The following is a 21,569-nucleotide window of genomic DNA, read 5'->3' as shown; positions in this document are numbered from 1 at the left end:
AGTCCAACAACTCATTCAAAATGCTTAAATCATTGAATCAAGGAGACGTCATTTTACACTGCTGACCACATGGACTCACTTCTGAGTATTAAATAGGGCACACGTCTTTTGTTTGCAGTGCATACATGTTGCCATTTTTTCATGTGCAGCAACACCATCTCAGTAAACTTTCCACTTAACAAACAAACAAGCTTTATTCATCACATACACAATCATACAGAGCACAACATGGAGTGAAATGTTTTGTGTCCAAGCTGCAGACAGGCTGCAGACCGCGCCATTCCAGGGCTTGGTTTTTAACATGGGGGGTCTAGCCAGGACCCTTACTGGATGGGAATCGAACTTGCAACTCTTATGCCCATGTGTCAAAACAGAGACCTCAGATGTTTAGAAAAGTTTTGGCACAAAGGTGCATACATTTCTTTGGCACTTTCCATGTAATCAATTTATGAATGTACCAGTGGTTTGCTTGTTGCTTCATTGGAGTGTAGCATAAAATTAAATTCCATGTAACTTGAAAATGTGGCAGCACAGCTGTAATCCCTAACCCCTTCCTAACATGGATCTGCTCGTAGCTTACAGGGTGCTGCACACAAACAATCTGATGATGTGAAGACTCCAGCCACACTCAAAGTAACAGGGAACAACTTTATGAAGTGACCAACGTGTTTTGGCTTGTGGCCTTGAGCAGGGTCATTTGTTGCTGCACACAAACAAGCAGAAAGCTCTGCATGTTTGCATGCTGTAGGCAGCAATGAAGCAATTTCCCTTTTTAAAGTGTTAAATCCTGCATGCTTAGCTGATAAAAGTAAGAAATGAGGAAGTTAAAAGAGCCCGTTATTTGATTGAACCATCACTCTTCTATACCCTTCTGGGTTGTTTAATTTCAAAGTTTAAACACTTTCATGCTTTTCATCACTTGTTTAAGTCTTGCCAGAGCAAATATGCAAGAGTACCATGTATCTTCTGTTCATGGTTGACCAAACTAGTAATTAGGGGTTAAGCATGACTGCCTGTTAGAGTTATGTGGCAGCAAAGCTGTAATCCCTGACCTCTTCTTAAAACTGTGCTGTGCATTATTATTGCAAGAGGAAGTAACTATTGGGGGTTTTTTTAGCCCCAAACATCCACAAAGTGCTTTCGGTGTCGTAGCAACAACAAATGTATCTTTGTCAACAGTCACTACATCATTTGTAATGACAGCCAGCATTCTGAGGATGATTACTAATCACACAAAAGTAAATGGAAATGGAAAAAATGGGCTTGAAATTTTCATGATGCCATGCTTGTTTTGAAATGTTAAAATCATGAGATTTTGGAGGATAACTGTAGAATTTCTGTTGTCAACAGAATGTTCATATTAACAACTTGCCATTGATAGTGGCTTTGGCTAAGTATTTGAAGCTAATACAGGATGATAATAACAATCTGAGTTACTTGTATTATCAGGACACCAACATTTCCCTAACAGGTCCCTGTTTAAACAGAAAGAAACCCTGCAGAGCACGGTTTCATCCCCCACCCCGACAGTAACAATCATCTTATTACGCCAACACAACGAGGCATAACAAGTGCAAGTTTATCTAAATGATCAGTTTATTTTGAACATGTTTAACATGATCTATGCACAGATATGTGACCACTAATTCCAACGCATCAATAATGAAAAGAATGCAGTGTTTAAAAGAATTAAATACAATGTAATGTACAATGCAGTCAGTTTTTAAAGGTGTCAGTGTAACAGTTGTACAATGACTGCTGCTTTTCTGTGGTTTGTACCACACGCACTCAGCAACACCTATAAAAAACATTTGATAAGAGCACGGAAGCAGTCTGTGAGGCAACAATTAAAAATACAAATATTATTTTAGAAAAATAATCTCATTAGCAACTGGTTGTTGATTCTGACTCCGTCAAAATGAGTGAAGCTTATTCAGAGCAATTACAATCATGCATAAAAAATAAAGACAATGTGTTTTAAACCAAAATAGAAAATGTGTTCCACTGGGTTTCAGTTATTCACAACATACAAGGCAACAGAACAAAAAGAGATAAAAGTATTTATATACATTTATATAGTAACTTGTGCCCAAACTGTTGTTACAGGAAAAGAGAGCAATAATTAACTGGATGAAGCACAGTATAATAAACAAACTCAAACTCAATCATTCATGCTAAACTCCTGTTAAACATCTGCACTTTGTGCCACAGGTACATTGCCGTACTTTGACAGAAAGAAACGAGTAAATATCTGACGAGACCGCTGAAGCATCTGTCTGATTTGAGCAGGAATATCCATGACATGGAGGTAAACCAGGGGGTTCAAAACACTATTCAGACACACAAGACCACGACTGATCTGATGAGCACAAAAGACTCCCTTATCCCATTTTGGACGCATCCTGTGTTTTATCAAAACTCTTGAATAAAGGCTGAGGTTCTTAAAAATATGAAAGGGGATGTAACAAACCGAGAAGAGCAAAATCAAGATGAACATTAACTTTAAGCTTCTTTGTTTCACCACCTTATCAATGGTATTAATGCGGCAGAGAACAAGAGTCACGTGCCCATAGGAGCCAAGTAAGATAAGGAATGGGATAACAAACCCAGTGAGTGTCCAACCAACACTGTATTTCAGGTAATCCTCCACATACTTTGTAGTGGTGGTATGGTGACATTTTTCAGTTCTATTTCTATCAGTGTTATTTGCAGAGGTTTTTGGGTAGAACATATCTGGAAAACTTTGAGCACTCACCAACAGCCAAACCACGACTGAGATAGCTACAGAGTGAGTCACAGTTATTCTTCCCATCACCCTCATTGGATGGACAATAGCCAGGTACCTGTACACACTTATACAGGTAAGGAATCCAATGCTGCTGTATAAATTCAAGTTGAAGCAGAATCTTATGATCTTGCAAAAGCCTTCTCCAAAGATCCATTTATTCCCCATAAAGTAGTATGTTGCAGGCCACAGCTGAAGCCTGTGAAAAACAGAAGCTGTCCCGGGAGATGACTCAGCAAGAGCATCCAGCACACAACTCTGCCTAGCAAAAGGCAAGAGAGGGAGAGCAAGAGATAGAGAAGGCAAAAGAAAAAGAAACAGACTGCCCATGAAATTCCATGACTGGAAGGGCATGAGGAGCTTTTAACAGTGTAATGAACAATATGTGTTTTTCAGTGACCAAGATTAAGGTTTATAAAGCCCTCTAGTGGTAAAAAAAGGAGATACAGATCCAAAAGTACTCATTATGTAGAAATACCTTTTTCAGAATTATATACATTACAAAGAGTAATATAAAATTAAAAGTATTGAATGATTACTTCTTCACCTGTGACACAGCAGTGACTGGTGAGAGATAACAATCTAATTACAGAGACCTGCATAAAGCCGTTAAAGTGGTAACTGGAGCGCCAGGTGCAGTACTAGGAGTCAGCAGACCAGGGGTCGGCAACCCTGGGCACGTGTGCCACAGCTGGCACGCGAAGGGTTAACTGATGGCACGACCATAGCTGAACTGGCCATCGGGCATACCGGGTATTTGCCCGGTTTGCCCAATGGTGATTTTTCATTTTTATGGGCCGATGTTTTTTTGTTTTTGTTGTTGTTGTTTTTGTAATGGTATAAATAATGAAAGGTGGTGGATTGGCCAGATGCTGGCTGATGTGTAAAAATAACTTGTTGTTTGGTGGTGGCTATGGCGGAGCTTCCACAGAGGCCAGGAGGTGGATGAGGGAAAGGGGAGGCAGGAGGAGGAGAGACCCGAGTCAGGGGTCAGATATAAACCAAGTTTAGGTGTAGTTTATTTTCGTTGTGCTGACTTTTTACAGTCAGTTACAATAACTCGTACTGCGTTCTAGCTAGCATGACGGAGTTTCCATACAGTTGGGCGGGTGCTATGATGTTACTGATAGTGAAATTTATTTTATTCATAAGGTTACTTATGAATTGCCAACCGTCCCGCAAAAAATGGAATCATCCCGTATTCAGTGAAAATATTACACATTTCGTATTGAGCTGAAAAGGAACGCAGTTTGTCCCGGACTTCAGCTACAATGAAAAAAAGACACAAAGCAGGAGTTATTCTGCGTCTGTACGCTGTCAGCTGCCTCTTCTTCTCTCATTCTCTCCGCTCCCTCTCCTGTTGCTACTTCAATCATGAAATGGATCAATGATTAGCTGATCGGCTTTTCTGATGCTAGTCCCGTCTCTCTTGTTTGTTTATCTCCCACTTTGCACCAGAAAGAGGAAACCAGCGGATGCCGCGCTAAACCAGCAGTCCAAAACCCCCGGGCCTCGGACCGGTACCGGTCAGTGAGTCGCTTGGTACCAGGCCGCGAGAGTTGAGGCTCAGGTGTGAAATGTATGGTTTTCAGGGTTTTTATCGGTTTTCAGCGTTATTTTGTTATCATTTTTATCGTTAACTCGGTTTTCCTGGGTCTTTTCACATGTGTTATGAATAAATCTTTTTTTTGGTACCGGTACTAGTTTTATTTTGTTGTATTTATCCGCAACACCTTAAAGTGTGTCAGCTCCCAAAATGACAAAAAACAAACCAAAAACCAGCAACAAACAACTTAAACATAGAAAATCACAAAGAAAGAACAATACAGAATTCACATCTGAACCAAAGAGTAAAACAATGAAATGTGGATTATTAAATATTAGGTCTCTCTCCTCCAAGTCTCTGTTAGTACATGACTTAATAATTGATCAACAAATCGATTTACTCTGCCTTACAGAAACCTGGTTGCAGCAGGATGATTATGTTAGTTTAAATGAATCAACACCCCCGAGTCATTCTAACTACCAGAAACCTCGAAGCACAGGCCGAGGGGGCGGTGTGGCAGCAATTTTTCACACCAGCCTATTAATTAACGAAAGACCAAGACAGACTTTTAATTCATTTGAAAGCCTGATGCTTAGCCTCGTCCACCCCAGCTGTAAAACTCAGAAACCAGTCTTACTTGTTATCATCTATTGTCCACCTGGGCCTTACACAGAGTTTCTCTCTGATTTCTCAGACTTTTTATCTGATTTAGTGCTCAGCTCAGATAAAACATCGCATTTAATCTGTTATTAGACTCAATTGGCTTCTCTCAAAATGTAAAAGAACCCACCCACCACTTTAATCACACTCTAGATCTAGACTTGTAGTCAAGACCGCCTAATCCGAGACCAAGACAAGACCAAGACCAGAGGGTATCGAGACCAAGACAAAGACCAAGACCAGAGGGTATCGAGACCAAGACAAGACCAAGACCAAGACCAAGTTGAGACGAGACCAAGACCGAGACCGAGTCGAGACGAGACCAAGACCAAAACCAAGACCGAGACAAAAAAAGTCTTTAAATTGCAGCTAGATGCTGCTTCGTTTACAGGTGTCAGGCATATTTATGTGTTTTTTGCTCGCACAGCCCTCCTCACCGCTGTCTACTGTCTCACTCACTTACTGAGAGGACAGGACGACGCTCCACTTGACTGTCGCGTCTCTCACCCTCTCTGTTTTTCACATAATGATATTATCCTATATCCTCGCATGTGATTGGCAACAATATGGAGGATTGGAGCATAACTGAGCCACTGTGTGAGAGCTGAGCAGCGAAAGGAAATTAAGTGAGGGTAGAAATAACTGAAAGATTATTAGGCTCCGTTTTGAGTTTTGTTCAAAAAGAATGACTTCATATAGGAAAAAAAAATAAATATCACATATGCAGGACACCTTAAACTAGTTTTTAATTAAGCAGCAAGGCAGAACAAAGTCGGGCCTGTATCAAGACACAGGAACTAAATCCCAATTCAACCAGACCCAGAACTGATCCGAATTAAAACAGGACTACAACAGTTCAAAATCAGGACTACTTAGGACTTAACCAAGACGGAACCAGAATCAGAACTAGATGATAGTAGCACTGAAAATCATCATAGACCTGCACTACACTTATTTTTTTAATTCTACCAAAGTACGCTATTTAGATTCTGAAAAGTTTATATAATTATTTAGCCTTGTTGTGCAAACAAGCCTGCATAACTTAATAAATATAGAATTTGAAAAGTAACAAATGGTATCTAAAAGAAACAGGTACTAGATACATGTTCTGATGAGTTTTGGCAAACAACCATTTGACTAACATGTGTGTCTCACCTGCTCTTGTTCGATCTCTGTTCTGTCCTCATTCTCCATCTCCTCTCTGCTCCTCTCTCTCCTCTCTGTTCCTCTCTCTCCCTCTTTGTGCTGACAATCAAGCCAAACACCAACATCATCAAATATACAGTTGAAACCAGATATTTACATACTCTTCAGATAAAAACACAAACACTTTTTAATTGTAACATCAAATCAGACTAAATGTTTATTTTTTTAGATTGATAAATATAAAAACATATTTGTTAACTTTAAGAGTAAAGAGAAAAACTATATGTATTTCTTAATTGCAAATGGCACCAAATTGTATTCAAAATTGAGCCACACTTATGGAGCTCCACAATTCTGTTCCTGGTGTTTTGGTTGACATCTCTTGATTTTCACATGTCACAGAAACAGGCTCTGTGTGTTTTGCCTTATATGCATCCACAGCTGTGCCACCAATTTACTCACATGGACTCTACTAACCTATCAGAAGCTTCTTAAGCTCAGAATGGAATGTCTGGAGTTTTTCTTATTAATTAACAATAAACTTAGTGTATATGTTCTCCTAAATTTGATGAAAGGGATAAAATAGACAGCTCTGTCTCTCTTTATTCTGTCATTAAACTAATTCAAAAGATATTTCAACATTTATTTATCTAAAACAAAAGTTTACTCTAAATTAATGTTTAACAGTAAAAATAGTTTTTATGTTTTCTACCTAAAGTGTATGTAAATATCTGGTTTCATCTGTGAATATACTGCTGTGTATTGAAATTTCTCTTGTTTTGCATAGATATACTGAACAACATACAAAACATAATATATAAAATAACATCTACCTGAGTTTTTTCTTTGAAAGAAGCTTCTTATGTCCATTGTTGTGTTCATCAGTACACAATTGAAACCGATTTAGAGAGTTTGTTTAGCCGTGGAGGTAACAACTGAAAATATGAAATGTAGGCTAAGACTCTCTAAAAATCAGCATTGTTGTTCGGCTTTTTATTTATCCATTTGTTGATTCACTCGAAGAGCAAGTAACATAACCAACTGATCAGTTTGATATCAATCTTTTGTGATACACCGTCATATTTACATTATTAGTTCAGTACGAATGATTTGCTTTGGTACCTGGTCAAACTTAAGCTCTCCTCTGTCTGCAGCAAACTCGCAGGCAGCAGCTTCTCCCCTCGCTCACATGCGTGCTGTGCTCAGTCGCCTAGTACCTGAGCTCGGATCATACCAAAATTAGGGGGAATTTACGACGGTGCCCCATGCTTCTGAAAAAATGACCCGGGCTTAAGCCCAGTAAGCCACCCCCCCGCTCCGCTAATGGTTGACTCCAAATCTCCGGAACACTATGTCGATTTGAGAACGGAAGATCGAAACAGCGAGACCAAGACCGAGACAAGACAAAAGTCCGTTGAGACCAAGACAAGACCAAGACAAAAGTCCATCGAGACCAAGACCGAGACCAAGACAAAAGTCCGTCGAGACCAAGACGAGACCAAGACCACGTAAAAGTGGTCTCGAGACCAAGACCGGTCTCGAGACATCCAACTCTATCTAGATCTCATTTTAACATATGGCATAGAAACTGAACATTTAACAGTGTTTCCTGAAAACCCTCTGCTGTCTGATCATTTCCTGATAACATTCACATTTACAATAATTGATTACACAGCAATGGAGAGTAGACTTTATCAAAGTAGATGTCTTTCTGAAAGTGCTGTAACTAAGTTTAAGAATATAATCCACCCACTGTTATCATCTTCAATGCCCTGTACCAACATAGAGCAGAGCAGCTATCTGAACGCTACTCCAACAGAGGTCGATTATCTTGTTAATAATTTTACCTTCTCACTACGTACGACTCTGGATACTGTAGCTCCTGTGAAAACTAAGGCCTCAAATCAGAAGTACCTGACTCCGTGGTATAATTCTCAAACACGTAGCCTAAAGCAGATAACTCGTAAGCTGGAGAGGAAATGGCGTGTCACAAATTTAGAGCATCATCATTTGGCCTGGAGAAATAGTTTGCTGCTTTATAAGAAAGCCCTCCGCAAAGCCAGAACATCTTACTATTCGTCACTGATTGAAGAAAATAAGAACAACCCCAGGTTTCTCTTCAGCACTGTAGCCAGGCTGACAAAAGTCAGAGCTCTACTGAGCCAACAATCCCTTTAACGTTAACTAGTAATGACTTCATGAACTTCTTCACAAATAAAATTTTTATCATTAGAGAAAAAATTACCAATAATCATCCCACAGATGTAATATCATCTACAGCTACTTTTAGTACCATCGATGTTAAGTTAGACTCTTTTTCTCCAATTGATCTTTCTGAGTTAACTTCAATAATTAATTCCTCCAAACCATCAACGTGTCTTTTAGACCCCATTCCTACAAAACTGCTCAAAGAAGTCCTGCCATTAATTAATGCTTCAATCTTAAATATGATCAACCTATCTCTAATAATCGGCTATGTACCACAGGCCTTCAAGGTGGCTGTAGTTAAACCTTTACTTAAAAAGCCATCTCTAGACCCAGCTGTCTTAGCTAATTACAGGCCAATCTCCAACCTTCCTTTTATATCAAAAATCCTTGAAAGAGTAGTTGTCAAACAGCTAACAGATCATCTGCAGAGGAATGGCTTATTTGAAGAGTTTCAGTCAGGTTTCAGAGCTCATCACAGCACAGAAACAGCTTTAGTGAAGGTTACAAATGATCTTCTTATGGCCTCTGACAGTGGACTAGTCTCTGTGCTTGTCCTGCTAGACCTTAGTGCTGCGTTTGATACTGTTGATCATAATATCCTATTAGAGCGATTAGAACATGCTGTAGGTATTACAGGTACTGCGCTGCAGTGGTTTGTATCATATCTATCTAATAGACTCCAATTTGTTCAAGTAAATGGAGAGTCGTCTTCACACACTAAGGTCAATTATGGTGTTCCACAGGGTTCAGTGCTAGGACCAGTTCTATTTACATTATACATGCTTCCCCTAGGCAGCATCATTAGAAGACATAGCATAAATTTTCACTGCTATGCAGATGACACGCAGCTCTATCTATCCATGAAGCCAGGTAACACACACCAATTAGTTAAACTGCAGGAATGTCTTAAAGACATAAAGACCTGGATGGCCGCTAACTTTCTGCTTCTTAATTCAGATAAAACTGAGGTTATTGTACTCGGCCCTGAGAATCTTAGAAATATGGTATCTAAGCAGATTCTTACTCTGGATGGCATTACCTTGGCCTCCACTAACACTGTGAGGAACCTTGGAGTCATTTTTGACCAGGACATGTCCTTTAACGCACATATTAAACAAATATGTAAGACTGCTTTCTTCCATTTGCGCAACATCTCTAAAATTAGAAATATCCTGTCTCAGATTGATGCTGAAAAACTAGTTCATGCCTTTATTACTTCCAGGTTGGACTACTGTAATTCTTTATTATCAGGATGTCCTAAAAACTCCCTGAAAAGTCTTCAGCTAATCCAAAATGCTGCAGTAAGAGTACTGACAGGGACTAGAAAGAGAGAGCAGATTTCTCCTGTATTGGCTTCCCTTCATTGGCTCCCTGTTAAATCCAGGATTGAATTCAAAATCCTGCTCCTCACATACAAGGTCTTAAATAATCAGGCCCCATCTTATCTTAATGACCTTGTAGTACCATATCACCCTATTAGAGCACTTCGCTCTCGCACTGCAGGCCTACTTGTTGTTCCTAGAGTATTTAAAAGTAGAATGGGAGGCAGAGCCTTCAGTTTTCAGGCCCCTCTTCTGTGGAACCAGCTTCCAGTTTGGATTCGGGAGACAGACACTATCTCTACTTTCAAGATTAGGCTTAAAACTTTCCTTTTGCTAAAGCTTATAGTTAGGGCTGGACCAGGTGACCCTGAATCCTCCCTTAGTTATGCTGCAATAGACATAGGCTGCGGGGATTCCCATGATGCATTGAGTTTTTCCTTCCAGCCACTCACTATGTGTTAATAGACCCTCTGCATCGAATCATATCTGTTATTAATTTCTGTCTCTCTTCCACAGCATGTCTTTCATCCTGTTTTCCTTCTTCACCCCAACCGGTCGCAGCAGATGGCCCCCCCTCCCTGAGCCTGGTTCTGCCGGAGGTTTCTTCCTGTTAAAAGGAGTTTTTCCTTCCCACTGTCGCCAAAGTGCTTGCTCATAGGGGGTCATATGATATGATTGTTGGGGTTTTCTCTGTATTTATTATTGTGCGATCTATTGTACAATATAAAGCCCCTTGAGGCGACTTTTGTTGTGATTTGGCGCTATATAAATAAAATTGAATTGAATTGAATTGAATTGAAAGGCCAGTCCGTGAAAATATTGTCGGGCATAAACCGGTCCGTGGCGCAAAAAAGGTTGGGGACTGCTGCGCTAAACAACAGCAGCACGTTTAAGATTGGTCAGCTGTTGTTAGAATTTATTTAATATTAATTTCTAGTATCAGCTGATGTTTGCTGGAGCCACAGCCGTAAAAGCTGCTGGTCATGATATCGGTTTGGATATCTGGGGAGAGGGAAACATGAAGAAGAAACCAGGAGATGTCTTTACTGAATCATCAGAGCTGGACAGGTGATGGAGAAACAGGTTTACCTTTTAGGTGACAAGAATGAGTTGAAGGGAAGTTATGAACTGTTTCTGAGAGACAAATAACACCAGGATCCTTTTCTAAGCAGCTGACAGCTGGTAACTGTGCAGGGGTGGGTCTAGCAAAGTGTTGCCAGGGGGCCAGGTAGGGCATTAACAGGGAAAGGGGGGCACAAAGAAATAGTTTTCTTTCTTATTTTTATTTAAAATGTCTAGCTTTTAATAAATAATTATCTGAATCTTACAACCAAAGTTTTTATCTGATATAAAATGTATAGAAATCATACATATACCAACAAGACAAAGTACATCATGGTCACAACAGCATTTGTTTTCATTCAAAGACTATGGCTTTTCCTATAATACCTGGTGGGCTGGTCTCTAGTCAAAATGCCTAGGCCGATTTTTTGTCCCAGTACAGCCCTGGGCACGACACGCAGTAAATTAATCTGAGAAGGTGTATTAAAAAATAAATGGCCGGGCCAGCAGTGCACATCGCATATTAGCTCGCATAGACACAGTTGTGCCGCGTCTTAATGACAGTATCTTAGCCAACAATCCCAACTACAAGATTCAACTTGTAATTGGCTAAAAATAACTTAGCCTACCGGTGAGAGGGACGTTGCTAGCTGGCAGTTATTTCAAAATATGACATTAAATATCCTTTTCTAATTCCTGTTCTTCTTTAAACACAATGAATGACCTCCAGGTCATAACCTTTGGACTTATAACTCTGATATAAGTCCACACAGCGCACCAAGCACAGAGAAAATTCAACCTCAGTGCTTCAGAATTCTCCTCAAAATTCAGAAACTGTTTCTGTCATTTATCTGCCCAAGAACTTCATCAAATGGACCTCGCCGGGTCCAGTAATCTTCAGCACATGTATATCACTGCAGCCAGTGAAGATTTAAAAACAGTTTCTTGTCTCAGTGCACCCAGCATTAACTTATCAGATGGACCGCAGCCGATCCACCAATATCAACACAATTGTGTATCCTGTCACGGGTTCAAAATATTGGGGATGGATACAGGAAGAAAACCAAAATAACAACACTGGTCTGGCCGGGTCAAGTCAAACGATGATTTTAATGAACACACGTGTGGGAGATGGAACACTGTACACAGACAGCACCAGATCTCTCACCGAAAACCACACAACAATAGTTTTTATGAAAATCAGGGTATTGGAACGCCCCCTCATGCGTAAAGTAGGTACAATACAATCAATGTTGACAACTTTTAACACATTAAAAGAACATCTTCTTCCCGAGGCCAGATCCTTCCCGGTAATCTTCTAACTCTGCTTATCCCCTGGAACAAACAGTCTCTCCTGCAAGCATAATCAAACAGCTACAAGGCTTTGCAGATTGTTATTTAAATATTTGAACTCTCCCCTACACATGAGTTTAACTACTGCTTGTGTGTGTGCGTGTGTGCCTCGACCTCAGCATTTACTCTGTCTATAAGGACAGAGGCCAACTCTTCATGTGTGCAATAACCTAACTGAAACCATACATGTAATATGTTGAATAAATGTTCTAATCAAATGCCACTACTCAAAGCTTAATAAAAAGAATATAAATGAATAAAGGATCATGATGAATAACATGGTATATGTGTTTTGTAAGCATGTGCGGCCTTCTACGCTCTACGTCACTTCCCTCAATAGATCAGCCAGACATCCCGCTGACTGTAGCTTTTAACCCTTACTGACGTGAGCACAACTCCATAATAAGCACCAAGCGGCAATATGTATAAAGATGATCATGGTTACACCTGCAATGAAAGATTATATGATTATACCAACACCTGTAAATAGAAGATTAACATGAGGTTATAACAATCACTGTAATACAAACATTAATGTAATGTCAATAGCTTCAATAAATGCTTTAATGCAATGCTTATTATATGATTCTGATGCAATGATAAAATAACAGTAAAATATCCCTTCTCAATCCCCATGTACACAACTTATTCTTCACTTGTATCACAGCACATCTAGTAATGTCTTCATGTAGCTAGTAAAAGCCACCGAGTATTCACTAAGGGCCTCTATACTACTCGGGCAAACTTTCAGGCCCAAAGCTCTTACAGGAACGAGCCCAGAATAAACGGGACAAGAGGGTCAATATCAGTCAGATATGTTAAAATTTATTATTTTAAAAGAAAACACAAAGGGTTTGCAATAGGCCTAAAACATCAAAATAGAAAAAGTCACTAACGACCACAATATAGTTTTATTGGTGCAACCTGCCAGCAATGCAACTATCACCTGAGGGCTTGCTCTACCCCGGTGGTCCCAGGTGCTCGTTACTTTAAAAGAAACAAATCCACCCCAAATAAATATGAGCCCAACAGAACACTTATCGCATGCACTAAGTGTTTTAGTCCAGGCAATAATTGGTGGCACTAAAATCACTTTTAAAACTTGTTCACTGCAAATCCACACAGAGCACCTCTAAAAGACCTAATTCCCCTAAGGTAAGAGCCCAGCTCAGGGATTGCACGTAGCCCCGACTAATATTGCACCAGCCCGTTGAAAATAAAAACAAACCCAGCATAAAAAACAAACAGTTTTAAAAGGTGACCCTACTCTAAAACCCACTTGGGAGAGAAACACAACGAAAAAGAGAAGGAGGAAAAAACAGTGATAAATTCACATGTGCAGCCTGTCCTCCAGCATACAACTGTGTTTGCCGCACACCTGGCTTATCTTGGCTTATCTTCTAAAATCACTACTCGAACCTCTGCTGTAGAGGTTTAAAACAACTGTTTGTGTAGAAGACAAAACTTCTCAGGCTCTTCACCTACTCACACAACCATTGTTCACAGCCGCTCGTCAGTGCAAATGAAGAGCACCTGCTGCTACTTCCTCTTTTATACCCTCCCTTGGGTCCCCTGGGTCCTAAAGTCTTCCCTCATTACATTCAGAATTACTTCAACATGGTAAACATTGATTTTCCTTTAAAATCAATTTACCATTAGAACTCAAGATCACAACTGACTCGATTCTCTGAAATCCTGAGTCAGTTAAACACCTTGCTCAACTCAAGGTGTCCTTTTCTTGGACTTCCTCGTCCGAGCTCACTCTTTTGGTGAATGGTATATCAACCATTCACCGATTTATTTCTTTTCCTCAGACCAAGCCGGATCTGTTAATATCAACAACGCTGCACACTCAGAATTGTACAGCTGATTCTTCCCTTCAGGCCGCGCCGGATCTGTTACTTCAGCACAATAAACACTGATTTTCCTTCAAAATCAGTTTACCAAGAGCCACAAAACCATTTCTGACTCGATTTTCTGAAATTCTGTGTCACTTAAACATCCTGACAGCACCAGGTGTTTTCTGTCGGACTTCCTCATCCGAAATTACTCTTTTTACTCACAAATAAGTGTATCTCAAAATGATCTTCTCATCATCAGCTATTCCTGAGGCCACAACTCTCAGAAGCGCCACCTGAGTAAAACCTTAGTAAACGTCTTTACTAAGGGGGAAGTTCTTCAACTCCGTGACTAACACTTATTGAACCATAAACTGACCAACAACTCTTATATTCTCTTATTCTTTAATCACACATTGGTCTCTTTTCTCTCTCATTTCCTCATAACATCTCATGTTACTTTTATCTCAGTACTGTCTTTTTCTCAAAGTTTCATTATCCTTACTTGAAAGCTTCTTATTACGTCAAAGTTTTACTTTATTCTCAAGAATTCAGTTTTACCACTACTGAGCCAATTTGATAGTTAAGATCATCCACTCAGCGAACAGATAATTTAGAATTCAGCCAATTTGAACAAATTTGCTTATTGAACAGGTTTGTGCCTACCTTTAAATCTTTTTAGACCGGTCTTCTGTTCGCCTCATATCAGATCCAACCTTCGGCCACATTTGTTCTCTCTGTTGCATGACGAACCGGGCGGAAACACCAAATATTAAACCCCGATCCTTTTGTCCCCATGATAGAACAGAGAAAACCGACTCATAGTGTGTTAAAACATTTATATTTCTTTTTATTCAATCATCTTCCGGAAGAGAGAGACTCCTGCACAGCTCAAACGCCAGTTGCAAGAGCTCTAACATTAGAATCATAAGCTGTGTCTCATATAGGTGTTATTTTGGTACTTTACACGTCACACAGTCTCAAACATTGCTTATATGGAAAGTTCCTCTTTTCTGTGTCTTATCTATTAATATGCCTGTGCACTACAACTTCCTGTTTTTCAGTCTGGCTGAGCACTTAGTTTGTGAGTCAAAAGTGGCCTTGCTCTACAAACCTTCATTATTAAAGTACATAAAACAATATAAAAGGAAAATAAGGATACCAAGGATATTGATTTCCTGACACGATGTTGAAATTTCCACATTCCGACACTTCAAATGCTTCAGGAGCTGTCCGCTCAGCGCAGCATCAGCACCGCGTAAATTCACGGATACATTCGAAGACTTGAGACAGAATTCGCAACGCGTTTTTGGGACTTTCAGGTGAATGGACCAATGTTTTCTTTTCTGATCAAACCAAAAGCCTTAATGAGCAGCTGGAGGGCATCGAAATTCAGCTGACTGAACTAAAAAGCTCGACTCTGTGGAGGTCAAAGTTTGCAGAACTACAAACGCAGTTGGAATCCATAGCTGTGCGAGTTCGTGGAGCTTGCATTTTCAATTGCTTGACATCACTACCTGACAAGTTTAACTGTCTTCAGAACATTGCAGAGGCCCTATTGAGAGTACTTGGCTCTACATATCTGTGCTCGCCGGGTTTTTCTCACACGAAGAGTGTCCTCAGGTAGCCGTCTGAATGCTGGACACTCGTAGACCTGTGTCTCTGAGTGGGAGACCAGAGATCACATTAACATGTGTATCTCTGTATTAACAAACATGCCATATTGGCCCAGTTTATTTTTCTTATCATTGTTGTGAGGAGGCCATGAATAGCATTTGCATTTCCTGTTGTACAGTTCATTTGCTGTTATGTTCTTGCTATGGATTTTTTGTTTCAAAATAGCTGAAAACTATTTGCTGATAGCTGCCAACATCTGAAAACAAATATAATTCTATAAAGTTGTTCTATGTAGTGTATAACTGTTAATATAGAGTGTTATTAAATTTATTGCTAATGCAGTCATATGGCACATTGACTTCTGAGGAAATTTTAGATGGCACTCATCATTAGAAAGGTTGCCGACCCCTGCAGTAGACCATGGTCCATGTTTTGGTAGATCTCGGGTTTATAATAACGGCAACATTAACGAGACTGGGACAGCTCTGACTTAACGTGGTGACTCTGTTTATTGCCAAGCTGCAACAACCAACACAAACGGCGCAACCACCACAGGGTGCTGCATGAACCATTGAATTAGTCCCTACCATAACAGTCCACACCCTGTGTTTGATTTTGTTTCACTTTTGTTTCTTGAGACTGGTTAGTTTCATGTTGACTGGTTAAGCTTAAGCACTACCATAACATCCCCCCTTCTGAGTACATTATAAACTATAATGTTTTCTCTATGAATTCACTTTTATGTCAAAACTGAAATCACTACCGCTTAACTAGTTGCTGGATATTTCAAGGCTGTTACGTTAACTCAAATCTGTAACCAACATTTATTACCTTTATTTATAGCTATTATTTAATTTTTTAAACTGTGTGAACTTGTTCTACCTATGAACGTGGTGTAGACAACCCGGTCCTTCAACTGAGTGGGGGGATTATTCTGCCCCATGCTGGTCACTCAGGTGCTCGAGAGTACCTTCTACCTAAATCAAAGTCCTTAATGTACCTCGGTGGGTTTCTGTCTCTTGTAGGATATCTTCTTTCAGTAGTCTGGTTACTTGGTGGTATAAGAGACTGCTGAGCCTGGTTTGCAACCGGGCCTGCTGCTGTTCTCTGGCAGGACAGGGATTTTGTTGTTCAGCTGGTTCAGTCTTGGTACCTTTAAGTGTGATGAGATGGCTCCTGTTTCGACGTAGAAGCCCCCTGGGGGTCTGAACAAGGTAAGACCGTGGTGTATCTGCTCTGCCTGATATAGTTCCATTTGTTTTTATGTCTGTGATCCAAACTTGATCTCCTGGGTGTAGTCCAGTGAGGTCTTGTGCTCTGTGTCTGTTGTTGTACCATTTCCACTGTTTTTCTCTCTCCTTCCTTTCTCTCTCGCTCAGTTTAGTGATGTTTGTCCAGCCTGGGTTGAGGCAGGATGGAAGTATGGGGACTGTGGTATGAAGTTTCCTCCCCATCAGAAGCTCTGCAGGGCTATGTCCATTGGCAAGTGGTGTGGCGCGATATGCCATGAGAGCGAGATATGAGTCTCCTTCTTTCTGTAGAAGGCTCTGTACTGTTCTCACTGCTCTTTTAGCCTCACCATTGCTCTGAGGGAATCTCGGGCTGGAAGTGGCATGCGAATATGGACTTTAAGTGGTCAATCACTGCTGCTGATGTGGTAGAGGACAGCTTAGCTATTTCTAAGTATCTTGAGAAATAGTCCACTGCAACCAAATACTGGCTGTTACTCCAGTCAAAAAGATCATCACCAACTAACTCCCACGGCCGTGTAGGAAACTCGGTTGGCATGAGTGTTTCTCTGGGTTGCTGTCTCAACTTTGCACATGTCTCACATTCTGCTGCCAGCTGTTGTAGTTGAGAGCTCAGTCCTGGACACCATACCAACTGCTTGGCTTGTTCCCTGGACTTTACAATGCCCTGGTGACCTGTGTGCAGTCATGTCAAAACATCCTTTTGTAATGTCTTTGGAATAACTATGCGGGTGGTATGGGAAACATGGACCTGGTATTTTGAGTTTGTCCGGCCAGGCATTTTTGCGGTACAGTTTGATTTGTTTTAGTGTTTCGTCTTTGTCTTGCTGCTCTCTTATTTGTTGTAGTCTCTCCTCTGTTGCAGGAAGGCCTGAAATCACCTGATGTGCATACAGGTCTATTTCGTGTCTTAATGTCTCGTCACAAACCGTCCTTTCTGGTGCTCTGGACAGCACGTCTGCAGTTGCTATGTGTTTGCCCGGGACATGTGAGATGGTGAAAGAGTATCTCATTAATCTCATTCTCAGTCTTTGTACTCGTGGTCGCAGTTCGTCTAAGTTATTGGAGCCTAAAAGTGGTACTAAAGGCTTGTAATCTGTCTCAACATGGAACTCAATGCCTATAAGAAAATCAGAGAATCGCTCGCATGCCCAGGTTATGGCTAATGCTTCCTTCTCCATTTGAGCATACCTTTGTTCTGTGGGGGTTAATGCTCTTGAAGCGAAGGCCACTGGTTTCGTTGTGTCATCCTCTTGTTTCTGAAGTAGCACTGCTCCCAGTCCATAGGAGGATGCATCAGCTGATACTGTTGTTTGTGCTTTGGGACTGTAGAGTGCCAAGTTTGGTACTTTACTCAGTTCTGACTTAATGTTGTCAAACGCTGTTTGTTGAGCCTCACTCCAACACCACATGTTTTTGGTACTGAGTAGTTCTGTCAATGGCTGTGTTTTTTCTGCTAGGTGGGGAAGGTACTTGCCTAGATGATTAACCATTCCCAGGAATCGTCTCACTCCACCTACATCAGTGGGTGCCTCCATGTTGCTGACCGCTTTCACTTTTTCTGGGCCTGCTTTGACTCCTGTACTGTCAATGATTTGTCCGAGGAACTTGATTGAGGTTTTTGCAAACTCACATTTCTCACTTTCCAATGTCACACCTGCTTTTGTGAGCCGCTCAAGGACTGCGACTAGTCTCTTGTCGTGCAGCCCCTCCAAAAGCTGAGACATTCATTTTTGAAAATGCTCAGGGGCTGAGGATATGTCGAAACAGAGTCTATTGAAACAATACATTCCAAATGGGGCAATGAAGGTTGTGAAAAGAGCTGACTGCTTGGACAAAGGTGTTTGTCAAAACCCTGAGTTAGCATCAAGTTTTGAGAACAACTTTGCGCCCTCTAGCTGTCCATAGTGTGCTCAACTGATGGCAACATGTGTCTTTCTCTTTTCACAGAATTGTTCAGTTTGGTCAAGTCAACGCACACACGCACTTCATCTCTGTTTGGTTTGGGTACTGGAAGCATTCCTGCACACCAGTCAGTAGGCTGCTCTATTCTGGAGATTACTCCTAACTCTTCCATACGAGCAAGCTCTCTTTTGACTTTGGGCAACAGGGGAAGCGGGACCCTTCTTGGGGTTGACAGGGCAAATGGCTTAGCGTCTGCTTTCAGCTCAATTTTGTATTCCCCCTTCATTTGGCCTAACCCACTGAATAGTTTTGGAAACTGCTGCTTTACTGCCTCTACCGAAGTGAGCGACACTGCTTCTACTCTGGCCACTAAACCAAGTGCTACACTTGCTGGGCGGCTAAGTAACCCTTGTGTCAGGTCTGCTACTACATACACAGGCTGTATTGTAGTCTTGCTTGGAGTGCTCAGGTTAGCTGTAAATTTCCCTCTAACTGCTAGTGGAGACATTCTCGCCCCATACAGTTTCAGATCTGTGGGTTGCAGCTGTGGTTTTTGTGCTAGAGCGTTGTACTCTTTTTCAGGCAAGACGGTTACGTCCGCTCCTGTGTCAATTTTGAGCCAGCAGTCTACATTGTTAACTTTTATTTTAGTCATCCACGCATTCTCAGTTCTCTCTGATGCTACTGTTCCCAAAAATGCCACCTCCCTTTCTTCACTGTCACCACCTGTTGCAGGTATTTCTCCCACTGCCCCAGACCTGCACACTCTTGCATAGTGACCTTTCTTTTTACACTGATTGCAGAATACCTCTTTGGCTGGGCACAGGTTCCTGCTGTGAAAGGGTGTCTTTCCACATCGGTTGCATTGGCTTTTCACATTCCTCTCTGTGTTTTGTGGCACAGTTTTTCTTGGTTTGAAGTGTTTTATTTTTGCTTTAATGACATCCACGTTACAAGGATTTTCCTGCTTGAAGTTGTTTTTAAGAAGATCCTGTTGCTTCTTAACAAACTTACTTTGACGAATCCGTATCACTGCTTTATCTAACGTGAGCTCTGCGTCCATTTGCAGTTGCTCCGAGAGCCTCTTGTCTCTTACTCCGACAACCAGTCTGTCTCTTATCATTTCACTGTGCAGCGCCCCGTAGCCACAATGCTCAGCCAAGGCATATAGGGATGCAATAAATCCATCTGCAGTCTCTCCCGCTTCTTGCTGCCTTTGGTTGAACTTTGCACGTTCAAAGATGACATTTCTTCTGACCACAAAGTGTGCCTCAAGATTGTCTTTGAGAGTGTGGTACTCACTCGCCTCCTCTTCGGTCAGGTTCAACGAAGTGATCACGTCTTCATCGCCCATTGTATATATCAGAGTGTTAACCTGGTTTTCGTCTGATTGTACCTTGAGTCCGGATGCTATCCTGAACCTCTCAAAGCAATGGATCCATTTCGGCCACTCTTCTGGCTTTGAAAAGTCGAACTTCGGCGGCGGTGATACTTGGAAGGCTGTCGGCACGGCTGCCATGCTGCTAGTCGCGAGATGCTAGTTAGCGTTTGCTAATTTGTTAGCTAGGCTCTTACTGTAGCTTTTAATTCAAACTTGCAGGGCAAGTCCGCTCCGGTGAGAAAGCTTTCGTTTTCTTGACGTTCTTCCTCCCTCCAGAGTACTTCTGACACCATGTTTTGGTAGATCTCGGGTTTATATTAACGAGACTGGGACAGCTCTGTCTTAACGTGGTGACTGTTTATTGCCAAGCTGCAACAACCAACACACACGGCGCAACCACCAGAGGGTGCTGCATGAACCATTGAATTAGTCCCTACCATAACAGTCCACACCCTGTGTTTGATTTTGTTTCACTTTTGTTTCTTGAGACTGGTTAGTTTCATGTTGACTGGTTAAGCTTAAGCACTAAAATCTCCCTGATTACTCTTAGTTAGACAACCAAAGGCAAACAAACCAACAAATATTTTTTTTTTAGTTTTTCACTACTGGAAAAGGGTTAACGTTTAGTCCACTCTTATTTGTATGAATTCTTACTTTCAATATTTCTGCATTGAAGTAAAGGTTTATTATCAACTGCTTACAAAACTGACTGTAACACAGTTTTGTAAATGAGGGTCATGGTCATTTTCTATGTCCGGTTGGTTAGCCATCACCAGTTTGTCAGTCTGTACCTGGAATTCCCACAGGATCACAGCTCGGTTCTTTAATGTAGTTGTCGTAGTCATAACCTGTGCTGTAAAACCGGGGTGCAACATCATGATCACAGCTTTGATTGGCAGCTGTACTTATGTAGAAACAATGCCCCATGCACAGATGGATTTAATCTCTACACTTCTTCCTTGTTTGAGTACAAATGCTGTTTATCATTCTGTAATTCTTGAAATGCACTACATACACACCCTGGTGTGTAATTTATGAAATAAGTGATTTCTAAGAGTAAATACTCCACTATAAACATGAGGTTGACAGTAGTGAATGCCCCTGTCCTTGTCTTTGTCTTTCTCTTTGTCTAAAAGGCTAGCAGTAAGTATTAACACATGTAAATTTCATTTTAGCAAATGAGATATATATATATATCATATATATATATATATATATATGTATATATATATATATCATATATCTCATATATATATATATATATATACATATATATATGCGTGTATATGTATATGTATATGTTAAATGTTAAAGTCTCCCTCTGGTTGGAGTTTAAATCTGAAAGCAAAAGTTCCCTGAAAGCATGGTGGAAGTTTCTAAAAATGACTTCAATAATCTCATGCAAACGTACACTTATCTGGAACAACCGTGACGTACTACAGAAGATTAGAGTTGTCAAGAAATGAAATACTTGGAACATATATTAGAATGAAGAG

General features: G+C 40.8%; 1 protein-coding gene across 1 annotated transcript; it reads right to left on the bottom strand.

Annotated features, from left to right (window-relative positions):
* Positions 1-2,162: 2,162 nt before the first annotated feature.
* LOC120435201 (P2Y purinoceptor 1-like) lies at positions 2,163-20,211 on the bottom strand. Its single transcript, XM_039604292.1, has 2 exons — positions 19,739-20,211; positions 2,163-2,984 (listed from the first exon to the last, which is right to left on the bottom strand). The coding sequence occupies exons 1-2, from the start codon at positions 20,209-20,211 to the stop codon at positions 2,186-2,188; spliced, it is 1,272 nt and encodes a 423-aa protein (XP_039460226.1). The 3' UTR covers positions 2,163-2,185.
* Between the last annotated feature and the right edge of the window lie 1,358 nt (positions 20,212-21,569).

This window comes from Oreochromis aureus, linkage group 20 (genome assembly GCF_013358895.1).
Source record: "Oreochromis aureus strain Israel breed Guangdong linkage group 20, ZZ_aureus, whole genome shotgun sequence".
In the NCBI taxonomy this organism is placed as follows: domain Eukaryota; kingdom Metazoa; phylum Chordata; class Actinopteri; order Cichliformes; family Cichlidae; genus Oreochromis; species Oreochromis aureus.
Note: the sequence above shows the minus strand (reverse complement) of the source record. Positions and strands in the feature narration are given on the sequence as shown.